The 12,541-nt window shown below is 48.1% G+C and overlaps 1 protein-coding gene across 10 annotated transcripts in view; it reads right to left on the reverse strand.

Annotated features, from left to right (window-relative positions):
- The window catches only part of sdccag8 (SHH signaling and ciliogenesis regulator sdccag8), a 414,689-nt gene that overhangs the window by 129,004 nt on the left and 273,144 nt on the right, over positions 1 to 12,541 (reverse strand). For 2 of the 10 annotated variants that reach the window (XM_085979867.1, XM_085979883.1), the window contains exon 16: positions 5,267 to 5,327. The exons of the other annotated variants lie outside the window; for them this stretch is intronic. In XM_085979867.1, the coding sequence (XP_085835993.1) occupies positions 5,267 to 5,327 (61 nt within the window). The remainder of the gene's footprint in view (positions 1 to 5,266; positions 5,328 to 12,541) is intronic. 10 annotated transcript variants of the gene reach the window in all.

Consider the following 12,541-nt stretch of genomic DNA (forward strand, 5'->3'; position numbering starts at 1 on the left):
AGGTAGTGAAAGGCGCTATATAAATGCCAATTCATTCTTTCTTTAAGCACTAGCAACACTGTGCAGACTGCCTTCATACATCCATGACCTTTTATTTGTTACCTGCTGCTCCCTTTGTCTCTGGCCTTGAGTTGACTGCAGTCTCTCAACACATTGATATTTCAGAAGGCACAGCTTAGCAAGATTTTTTGAGATTTAAATTCCTCTGCAGGCTAATTTTAGTGCACGGGTTAATGCATCTGCCTCAAATTCTTGTGTGCACCATTTTAACAAATTTGTTGCCTGAATTTCAATCCCCCGTAGGTGCTGTACACCCAGAGTGGCAATACATTTATGGAGTACCTCTGTGACTGGAGAGAGTCTGAGTAAGCTCCACCTCCCACAGATTCAATGAGACTCTCTATCACAATGAGAGAAGGAAATTGATCTAAGTCTGATGACAGAAGAGTAGGGTGGTACAGATCAAAGACTGCTGATGTGGGAAGAGAATGAACAGCGAGCAAGCGTATATGATAGGTAGGAAGCAGAGGCAGGAGATGTGACAGGAAACAAACAAACACCAGCGTATGGTGAGGGAGGAAAAGAAGAAGTGGGGCACCTTTGTGTTGTAGCCAGACCTGTAAGATCGGGAGAATGACGGAAGCAAAAGGTACAAAGAGAACAAAGGAGAAACAAGAAAAAAATGAAGAAGGAAAATCAAATTTAAAAGAAGAGATGACTATATAAAACAGAAATGCCAATGAAGACAAGAGGTGATCAGAAAAAAATTAAAAGTAGGAAGGTAAAAGAGAAATAAAGGTAAACAACCAAGGCAGAAGAGTACATTTATCATTCACCAACTCGGAGTGTACATTTTTCATGGGCCCTAATAGAGGCTACCAGAGCTTCAGGTTTTTGGAGCTGTGCAGTGGATTGGAGCTCCAATGTTCTACTCTACAAAGCAGTGTGAGATGAATCCATGCCAATGATTCCCCACATGTGAGGGAAAGGAGGAGGAGGAAATGCTGCAATTACTATGTGTAGCAAAACTGCAAACACATTAGAGCAGTTCTTCCCCCAGGGTGAGTTTCTGATCTGTTCCCAAATGGGGTCACAGTGGGAAACCACTGAGTGAAGGACAGGTGCTTCTCCACAGGGAAGAAAGGAAACGAGGCGGACCCGTCACCTTGAGTCACACTTGCGCACCTCCTGGTGGGTGGCTACAGAGGGGAGTTAGCGAAGACCGAGGAGCAAATTCTCATCCTGTCCTCCCATCCAGGGAATGTGCATGATGTAGGTGGAAGTCCACAAAGGGAAATGGGGGATAAAGTTAAATCAATTATCAAAAAAAAAAATCAGATTTAGCTCACACTGGGGAGCGAAGGACTTATGTGGAGTTCTGACTTTCCAAACTCCTTTTGCAAACTGTGACAGCATAGGATGAACACCCACCTGGCTCCTTTATACTGACACTAGGAAAGCTGCTGCATGTACTCTGATCAAACTGGGCTTCAGTCCAGATTCTACCAGAATACCCAAATAGTCGAGAATCACAAGGATCCTACACAGCACGGGATCCTGTCCATGATCTTGGCACCAGATGGCAAACCTTTTCCACTTACTGTTACAAACAGACTGTGTGGAAGATTTCCTTGCAGCTATGATGATCTCTATCACTTCTTTTCATAAGCCCTGGGCTTTTTAACCATTCCTGTTCAACAGCCAAGCCAGCAGCTGGAGGCTGAATGTTTCACGGTGCCAGACTCTCGGAGAGAGGCTCTCGCCTGTCGGGAAGGTAAAATGATTGTCTCTTTATGAAGGAGACCAGATGAGAATTATGGCTATCAAAGTCACATGAGGCGGGGAGCGTGAGGCGGGGGTTGTTCATAAGGATCAGTCCCTATCTTGTTCCTCTCAATATCTTTGAAGTATTAGTTGAATCAGGGATAATTTTGTAAGATGATGGAGCAGAATCCTCTGTCAATTGATTGACTAATAATTCCAAAGTAAACGCTTCATGTCTTAAAATATGTATTTTCACTGTTTATGAAAAGATCCACCTACCTGTCTAGAAGCTCTTGATGAAGGACCTTACGAGGTACTCTGATAAGGATTCAAAATTGTGACCGAGGCTGAGCTGCTGAAATCGCCACAAGATTGAAACCATGACTGGCCTGACCTCGCCATAGAATACATGTGGATGAAGATGGCCCTTCAGCTTACTTGATCTCACCTTTCCAGAATATCAACTCCATCATTTTATTATTACTGCATCTAGCGGTTTCTTAACTGAGTCCAGTGTTCTGGCCTCAACTACGCTCGCTGGCAACCCACTCCAGCTCTTGATCTCTATATCCTGTTGTGTGTCCTAAACTTGCCCTTTCACTATTTCCTCATGTCCTACCTGTGTACCTGGAGCTACCTGTGCATCTGAAATCATTCTTCTTGGAGTTTACTTTCTCTATTCTGTTAAATAATAAAGGGTTCATAAACAACTCTTTGTGATATATCTTTGAGGCTGAAGAGCACTAGTTATCTAATCGTTTTTCATAGTTCATCCCTTTGATACCAGGCATCAGCCTTGTTATTTTTCTGTGCACTGCTTCTGAAGCCTGGATGAACCACTTACGTTGCATTAGTCAGAACTATATGCAGTACTCCAGGTGCAGCCAGAGGGTTCTCCGCAGTTAAAAAAAACCCTCCAAAAACTAGTTATTTTGCATGTTTACTCTCTTCTGTTCAACCTCATTCTCACCTCCATCAGGTCCCTTAGGATTTTCACTTCCTCTCAGATTACTGTTTATAGCACAGGAAAAAAAGTTTTGGTGCAGTGTGATGCATCTGCTGCGATGTCCTTTCATAGTTTTCTTTTGGAAACCCTAATCTTTTTTACTTTCTTATAATACTCTTATACTGAGCCCTACTGCCGTTCTCCCCCTTGTCTCTTTGAAAATGTCCTTTGTTCTTAATTGCCGTTTTAAAGGTTGAATGGGTAATTGCATTGCTTGCTGAACCACTGAGCTACACAGATGATGCAGGTCCCAGGTTGCATCATGTCTTTCTGAGCATTCACTTTATCTGATATTTTGGCCTCTAGGAATTTACCTACTGCTAACTAGTCTATAGTTATCTGAATAATCCCTGTCTCTCTTTTTCAACAGAGGTGTTACATTGGCAGCCCTCCAGTTCATTGGCACAACTGCCATATCCAAGGATATTTGAAAGATTATGTTCAGTCTCTGCTATTTTCCTGTTGACTCATTCTCGGATCCATGCCATCAGGGCCCAGTGCTTCTTCTACACTCTGACTTTCACCATTTTTTTTTTTAGTACTACTTCCTTACCTATGATTAGCCTATCTAATTGGTCCACCTCCAATTGTACCCACTGCAGCCAGTTCCTGCAGCAAGAATGCATTCAACTTAAATGATACCAACATTAAAGGGTCAAACGGCTGTACTGTAAAGGCAGTTTTGTGAAATTGACCAATCATAAGAAACTGGCCAAACTTCATATCCTAGCATAACATGAGGAACCAACGAGACTTTTAAAAGGAATTTGTAATACACGCTCTGGATTAAACAGGATAAGAACTACAGACACGACTCCTTTTACTTCATGAATATACTAACCAATTCATGTACGAACTGGGGTCAAGCCAGGCTGTGTCATCGCAACAACGCTCTTCTCGATCTTCCTTGCTGCAATGCTCCATCTCAACCTCAGTAAGCTCCCCACTGGAGTGGAGCTAATTTACAGAACAAACGGGAAACTGTTCAACCTCCATCGCCTCCAGTCCAGATCCAAGGTCATCCCATCCTCTGTCGTCGAATTACAGTATGCAGACGACGCTTGCGGCTGCGCTCACTCGGAGGTCGAACTCCAAACCATCGTCAACACCTTCACCAAAGCGTACGAGAGCATGGGCCTTACACTAAACATCCATAAGACAAAGGTCCTCTACCAACCTGCCCCCACCACACAATACTGCCCCCCCGATTATCAAAATCCACGACAAGACCTTGGACAACGTGGACCACTTTTCATACCTCGGGAGCCTACTGTCAACAAGGGCAGATGTCGATGACGAAGTCCAACACCGCCTTTAGTGTGCCAGTGCAGCCTTCGGTCGCCTGAGGAAGAGAGTGTTTGAAGACCAGGACCTCAAACCCGGCACTAAGCTCATGGTCTACAGGGCAGCAGTGATACCCGCCCTGCTGTATGCCTCAGAGACATGGACCATGTACAGCAGGCACCTCAAAGCACTGGCGAGGTACCACCAACGCTGCCTCCGCAAGATCCTGCAAATCCATTGGCAGGATAGGCGCGCCAACATCAGTGTTCTTGCTCAGGCCAACATCCCCAGCATCGAAGCTTTGACCATGCTCAATCAGCTCCGATGGATGGGTCACATTGTCCGCATGCCCGATACGAGACTCCTAAAACAAGCGCTCTACTCGGAGCTCCAGCACGGCAAGAGAGCCCCAGGTGGGCAGAGGAAACGCTTCAAGGACACCCTCAAAGCCTCCTTGAAAAAGTGTAACATCTCCACCGACACCTGGGAATCCCTGGCCCAAGACTGCACAAAGTGGAGGAGAAGCATCCGGGAAGGCGCCGAACACCTCGAGTCTCTTCGCCGGGAGCAAGCGGAAGCCAAGCGCAGGCAGTGCACGTCACCCCAAGCACCCCACCCACCCGCCCCTTCAACCACTGTCTGCCCCACCTGTGACAGAGACTGTAGGTCCCACATTGGACTATTCAGTCACCTGCGAACTCATTTTTAATGTGGAAGCAAATCATCCTCGGTTCCGAGGGACTGCCTAAGAAGAAGAAGGTTGCTAACCAAGGAAGTGGCTGGAACCATCAAACCACATAATGGCATGTGTTTGTCTAAATTCAACTGACTATCCTGTCCAGTGAAACTCCCTGGTCCAGCTGTTAACCAGACTTACAATTGGTTCCACCGAGTCTGGAACGGCTCCCTCATCTTTTGGAAATGTTAATGCCAGGTGTCGTTGGATTGAAACCCATTCATTAACCTTTCAAACTGATGATAAGCAAGGAAGTGTCTAATCAAGACATTTCTTTGTGTGATAATGGCCAAACATCAAACAGGGTGAAGACATTTCTTTTTGTATTGTATGGTTTGAAATTGAACAGAATGGCAGAAAGAGGAGATTAAGATGGTACAATCAAAAGGGGAAGGGTTTGCGTCAATCTATTGTCACTGGTTTTGATCTTTTGTATTATAAAAGGATGTGTTTAGAAACAGAGGGTAGCAACTTACAAGGAAACTGTGGACGGTTTGATCACCCGTACAGATGGAAACCGACTCCTCCACTTGATCGCTGGGGTGAGTGGCGTTTGAAATGAAAGAGTTAAAGGGAACGGTGTATGTTAGTATTGTTTGGAGTTATAAGGGGACAGTGCATTGACGTTTGTATGTTATTCCTAGTACAATAAATAGTTAAAAGCAGACTGAGTTGTACTGAGTTTGTGAGCCTTGACCATCTGACTCCACCCGGAAGGGGTTCAAGTCGGATTCTGGAATTATAAGACGGGAGGTGCAGGTTCACCTACCTACACCACTTACTGTGAAAACTAAGGCAAAGTACTCATTTAGTATCTCTGCTATCCCTTCATATTTCATCTCTAATCAGCCATACCCTTTAACTATTTTACTTCTTATGTTTAAAAATCCTTTACTATTTCCCTTTATGTTAACTGCCATTGTTTCTTCATACTCTAAAGCTTTCTAATAATTTTTGCTTCCCCTCTAGATGTTTATACTCCACCTGATTTTCCTTTATTATTAGCCGTAGATCTCTCATACACCTTTTTAACTCTCAGTTTAATTGAAACTTCTCTACCCACCCCAGGAAGTGCAGCTTTTGCTACACCCCCTTAGCTTCTTTTGGGAATATGTCCAGCTTGTACCCCAAAGGTCCCCTGCTTGAATTGTGATCTTTACCTCCTTATTCTCCTGAAGAAATTGTACAGTCTTGGTGCAGAGTCTGGACCTTCTCCCTCTCATCCAGTTTAAGCAATTCCCATTAGTAATGTTAAGTAGCTCACAAGCCTGACCTATTTAGGCAAAGCCCATCACCCTTTATCTGGAAAAGAATCCCAGGTATTGACAAACTCCATGTTGTTTCTCTTGCACCTAACCAGTTGCTAATTCCCTCAGTTTTTCTATTAACCCCACTCTCTTGTCTAGGATTGTAGGAATGCCCAAAACACCATGGGGGAGAAATTCAGTTGGTTGCGCCACCTGTTAGTGCCTTAAGAGGGTGATAAGTGGGGCGCGAACCAGCTAGCGCCCGGGCTCGGCGATACCTGCGCCTCTCGCGAAATTGAACGGACATTTAGTGGCGGCGCTAAAGCGCAACGCCCGCTCAGCTGCACACGCAGATCCTGACGTCATTTCAGAGTGCAACGCCCTTGGGGCGCCCCGGACATTCAGTGGCGCCCCCCTCCTTTCCGCCTGTTGCTCCCAATGACAGGTTGACTGGAACGGTTCCCAGTCGCTGTGGGGCTGGGGGGGCGTTATTTAAAGGGGGCTCTTCCTGGCTTCTTTGTGGTAGCCATTTTTGGACCACTCCTTCTGAGAGAGAGAGAGAGAGAGAGAGAGAGAGAGAGATTTGCAGAGAGACAAAGGAAGAGAGATTTCTGCATTGACCGCTCAGAGGTACTTTTGGCTTCTGACCAGAACTTTGTAGTTGCTTTGCTTTTTCACTGGCATAACTTTGAGTGGCCACATACTATGGGGGCTGCAATGGATGGGAACGTCGTGCTTCTCCATTACATTGAGAGGGCACAGAGACGCAGAGAGAGTGGCAATCATGGCCAGACGGAGGAGGGCCAACAGGCGTCGGCACACGAGACCTTACGCTCCCAGGGTTTTCCGCCAACAGTTCTCATACATCAATATGTCTGAGGAGCAGCGTTTTCGGAGGCTGCGATTCAGCAAGGAGGTGGTCACTGAGCTCTGCCACCTGCTTCAGCCAGATCTGCAGCCTCAACTGAGGAGCAGGACGTCTCTGTCGATGGCAGTGAAGGTCACAGTGGCTCTCAACTTCTATGCCACCGGCTCCTTTCAATCCGCTACTGGGGACATTGCCAATATCTCCCAGTTCGCGGTGCATTGCTGCATCCGTCAAGTCACGAATGCCCTCTTTAAAAGGAGACAACAGTACATCTCCTTCCCCATGACCCCGGACAAGCAGCAAGAATGCGCAATGGGCTTTGCAAGAATAGCAGGCTTCCCCATGGTGCAGGGCGCCATTGACTGCACGCATGTGGCTTTGCGGGCGCCGCAAGAGAATGCCGAGGATTTCCACAACCGAAAGGGGTTCCATTCGTTGAACGTCCAGTTGGTCTGTGACCACAGACAGCTGATACTCGCTGTCAATGCCCACTTTCCAGGCAGCAGCCACGACGCCTTCATCCTGCGCCAGACTTCTGTGGCAGACCTTTGAGGCCCCGGCTCACCCAGGAGGCTGGCTTCTCAGGGACAAGGGCTATCCTCTGTGCACCTGGCTGATGACCCCGCTCCGTTCGCCCAGCACCCCTGCTGAAGAACGATACAATGAGAGCCATCAAGCTACCAGGAACATCGTTGAGCACACAATCGGCGTGCTCAAGCAGCGGTTCCGCTGTCTGGACCATTCCGGAGGAGCCCTTCAGTACTCACCTGAGTGAGTCTCCCACTTCGTTGTTGTGTGCTGCATGCTGCAGAACCTGGCAATCCTCAGGACTCAGCCAATGCCACCAGACATTGGAGCACCAGCAGAGGAGGAGGAGCAGCAGCACCAAGACGGGAGGGAGGCACAAAGTGCGAGAGCCGTCCGTCAGCGGCTTATAGCAAGTCGCTTCTAGGCCCCCTCTGAGGGAATGGCTTCTGCCATTCAAAGAACCTGAATGGAACCGTGCCGCAACCCCTAATCCGGTCAAGGCAACAATTAGTTCAAAGAGCAAACATGCACATTCTGAATAAAGACACTTCTTTATTTAATAAACTGTGTACCCTTCCCGCATGACAAAGTAATAGAAAGAAAACCCCAAAAAAAGTCAGTCACATAACTGGCTCTCACAAATGGAGACAATGACCAAAACAGTAACAAAAATATGACCACGATCCTCGGCCTTCAATAAAACAATTAACAACATTTGCCACACTTCCTACTTTTTGCCCTTCGAGGGTGATCTGCTTCGCTTGCAAGATTGGCCCCTTCCCACCCTGCAGTTCCTCCGTAATGGGACCCCAGTGGCTGCAGCAAGGCTGGGGGAAGGGTGCTGAGTGTCAGAAACTGAGACTGCAGATGCCCTTGAGGGACAGCCAAGACCAGCTCTGGGCCTGGAGGGCCCGGCTGCTGACTGCTCCAACTCTGCATGGGCGGCAGCAGTCTGTCCTACAGGTGGTGGCAGCTGCAGTGGAGGAGTGACAGTGCTGGCAGCAGGAATGCTGTCATCCTGTCACTCGGCCGACACACTGGCACTCCCACAGGGCAGCACTGCAGCATGCGGAGCAATCTGCTGGAGCACAGATTGCTGGCCTGCTGCGGCGCGGTGAGGGCCTCGGGGAATCCTGCCCGATCCAGCGAGGGTGGCAGCAGTCAGTGCTCGTGTGGCCTCAATCTGCGTCTGCATGAGACCAGCCACTGACTGCAATGCAGCATTTAGCAATTGCATGGCAGCCGCCTGTGCTGCGCCGAAGTCCTGGATCCTTGTCTGTGCTGCGCCAAATTCCTGGACACTCCTTGCCAGTGACTCAATGGATTCGGGCATCCTTGCCACTGCAGCCATGAGCTCAGTGTGCCTTTGCTCTGCCTGGGCGCTCATTTCAGCAAGGAGCCACACCTCTTCTACGCTCACTGTAGCAGGACTTGAGGCCATACTCTCCCTCCGGGGGGAAGGCCCCCGAGCTTCCCTACCCCCCTCGCGTTGCTGCAGCCCGCTGGGTCCTGGAGCTTCACCCTCATCAGACCATTCCCCCCCGCTCCCCTCCAGGGAAGGCGTGTCCCCAGTATGGCCATGGGCTGCCTCGTCAGAGGGTTGCACTGATGGTCCAGCTTCCTCTTCTTCCTCGCCTTCAGATACACTCCCAGTGGCAGCTTGAGGGCCTGCCTCCTCACCTGGTGAATCAGCATCTGAAAGCAGGGAGGTACAAGAGTGGCTTTAGCGTGAGGACAGGGTGGCAGCAAGGGAGGCATGAGTGGTGCAATGTACTGATTTGGCTCGAAAGTGGCAAAGGATGCTGGTGTGAGGAACAAGTGGAAGGAGAGAGGTCAAAAAGGTGATGACCTTGCCATTGCTGTCCATAACGGGGTTGGCATCTCCAGTGGCGACGGGGCCAAGCATCCGGCCTGCCATAATCCGTTGGACTCGCTGCTCCAGATCGGTCAGGGCTTGAAGGTGAGGCCGGCCTCCCCCGGTCCGTTGCTGCTGCCTCCTATTATGCGCCAGCTTGCCCTGCAAGAGAAAGGACGGGGTCTGAGTACAGTGTGCAGCCCTGATCTTGGCTGCAATGCCTCCCATGGTCGAATAGCCCTTACAGTGTGCAAAGTGCTGAATGTGCGTGTGAGTTTCCTGAAAGGGCCATAGGTGTTGGATGAGTGCTGGGCATTGGGGCTTTCAAGACCCTTTGGCCATAAAGTGAGGTCGAGATGCAGGGATGAAGAGGATTCTGAAAAGGGCACTCACCCTGACGACCCGAGTGAGGTCGTTGAACTTCTTCCTGCATTGCACAGGGGTCCTAGGCACCATGCTGCTGGAGGTCACTCTGTGAGCCACCTCCCTCCAAGCTTTTCGATAGTCGCTGGGCAGCGGCCTCCTGCCACTGTCCGGGTACAAGAGAGATCACTTGCGCTCCACCGCACCAACCAGAGCCTCCAAGGCCCCCTCGCTGAACCGCTGCGCTCGCTCCCTGGCCCTCTCCATAATCCTTGGCTTAAGTATGTGGCAACAGGTCTGTCCAGGCCGAGATTGAGGGCTCCGATGCGCAGGGTGTGGCTGCAATTCAAGATCGACCCTCCCCTTTAAGAGCTGACCGGCGCCAGCGTGTGTGTGCAATCGCTAACTGACAGCACCTGCGCTGCGCCCGCCCTCGGAGGTAGCACCTCGCTCCTCCGGCTTAGCGCCTTAAGACAGTCATGCAGTGCCTGTTTTAGCGCTCCAATCACCTCCTGGGGCGAAGGAGGCCAATTTAGCAGTAGGTGGCAATAATTTGCGCCGGGCGCAAAATTTCGCGCCCGGCCGATACTTACGCCCCAAACGGGTCGATACCGAATTTCTCCCCCCATCTCTCCTTTATTTCAATTTGCTATCTATTCCTATACTTTAAGGGTCCTAAAATGAGGGTGTTCTTGTATTGTTTAGTCCTACATGGACGACTACGATCAAACCTGTACCTGCTCCCCCCCCAGCTTCCATCTACCTCAGTGTGTGGAGCTCTGTCTGCATATAGAGCGCCCATCATTCTACAGTATTTACATTTTCTTTGTGATTCAGGTGGCTATACACTCTCGCAGGTTAATAAGTCTCTCACTCGCATTCTCATTCTGATAACATCTTTGGCAGGCCCCATAGGTGTACTGGAACCTCAGAGAAGTATTGTCTGGTGGAGGAAACGGAGGAATTTATCTTCATGACCTCAATAGCCTTCTGGAATAAGCACATCTAATAACTTCCCTCAACATCATCACGGCGCTGAGGTAATCAGAAACATTTTGAAATCTCCCGATTTTGCACATTAGGCCAGATTCAAGCTCTTAAAAAGCAAAGGTCAATTTTGACCAAAGAGTATTAGCCCAATTTAGACAGGAATTTCCACACAGTTCAGCAATCATCAACAACATTCATTAAGGGATGAAAGAAATAGTTTTTTTTAAACAAGGCCTGCAAAATATTACGGTTGATGCTTAGAATTATTTATTAATAATTATGAGGCTCCACAGGTGGCTCAATGGGTAAAGGTTATATGACTGAGCTACACAAATGATGCAGATCCAGGGTTTCATCATGTTACTGAGCTGATGTTAGCCAATCTCATTTGAGGCAGCAATGGCGCATTTAATTGCTTTATGTGCTACTGGGGTAGAGAGATGAATTTTCTTCCATTTTTCCTGATCTCAATTATGATCCAATGACTCTCGCCCCCACCCCTCACCCAATTTAAGAGAAACTATGCCTGCAGACATCAAGTGAGGAGGAATTGCATCTGCTGCGATGCCCCCCACAGCTGAATAGCCAGCTGATACACGGTCTTGATTTGTGCATTAAGTAAGAATTACCACTTGGGCGAGGTACCACAGGGTGGCAGGCACTTACATAACTGCGTCCTAACATCTGCTACCTTCATGGGATGAGCGGAGAAAAGAGAATATGGAGAAAACAATTTAAAAAGTACAAAACAGTGGGTGCATTTTTCCCTTAATTGGTGACTTCAGAGCAGGAGCAGAGGACATAAGATTTGCAACTACCCAAAACCTGTATTTGGCCTTTCTGGTGTTGGGCTTGTGACCAGAATAATTTGCTTGTTTTAATTACTTTCAGGGAGCTTTTCAAGGTGTAGACACTTTGTTTTCCTTTGCATGGCACTGTAGTAGCTAGACAAAATGAAAAGCATGCATTTTCCTATAGAGTGCTGCTGCGTATATGGGCTCCTGTCCCAACACAGCCATGAGCTCATTACAAATAATAAACTAAGCCTTGCTTGGACTTAACTATTTGTTTCCTTCTCAGTTATGGGTTACATTGAGGGTTTGAGGGAAGATTGTCTAAAACCTGGAGTAAACCTGCCTCCGTCTCTTTCTGGATGACTGTGCCTACTTTTCTTAACAGCAAACATTCACCGCTAATGTTGATCAATACAAGAGGAGTTTTTTTTGGTCCTCCCAGTAGCATTATGCTACCAACAGCTTGCAAATGCCTTGCAATGTCAGAACCTCTGGCATCAAGTGAAAAATACAGGGGGACTGCAATCTTTATAGTGCGTATATTGTAGGACATTACTTGCAAGTCAGTAGACGCAGAAAATCAAAGGCGGCAACAAAACAGACAAGACTGTTAATACAAGACTGTTGGCAGACTGTAACTAGTGGGGATCAGTGACTAGCAAGGATCAGGGCCTGGGCCTCAGCTATTCACAATCAAAGGGCTGGATGTTGCCAGCGCTCAGAGGGCAGGTTCGGAGGCGGGTCAATGGTTAAAATCATTTTGATTGACGGCGGGTTGCAATCACGCTGTCAACCCGCCTCCAAACAATTTTCCCAAGTGTTGGGTCCTCGATTTATGCATGGACCTGACACCTAGCAGCGGGAAGAGGATTAAAGGCAATTACCTACCTATTAAGAGGTAGTTGACAGACTATTTTTGAATTTTGCCGCTTCTGGCTTGGGTTTCCCGATGTCCGGACACCACACCAGCTAAGTGTGGCGTGTTGTGAGTCTGCTGTAATGTTTCTGGATTGATGACAGCTGCAGAAATGGTGTGAAGGATCCAATGTTGCACTGGCGAGTCTCAAGAGGTAAGAAAATGTTGGGAAATGCATTTTTTATACATT

This window comes from Somniosus microcephalus, chromosome 3, assembly GCF_052327205.1.
Source record: "Somniosus microcephalus isolate GS21.2 chromosome 3, FLI_Smic_1.0, whole genome shotgun sequence".
Lineage (NCBI taxonomy): Eukaryota > Metazoa > Chordata > Chondrichthyes > Squaliformes > Somniosidae > Somniosus > Somniosus microcephalus.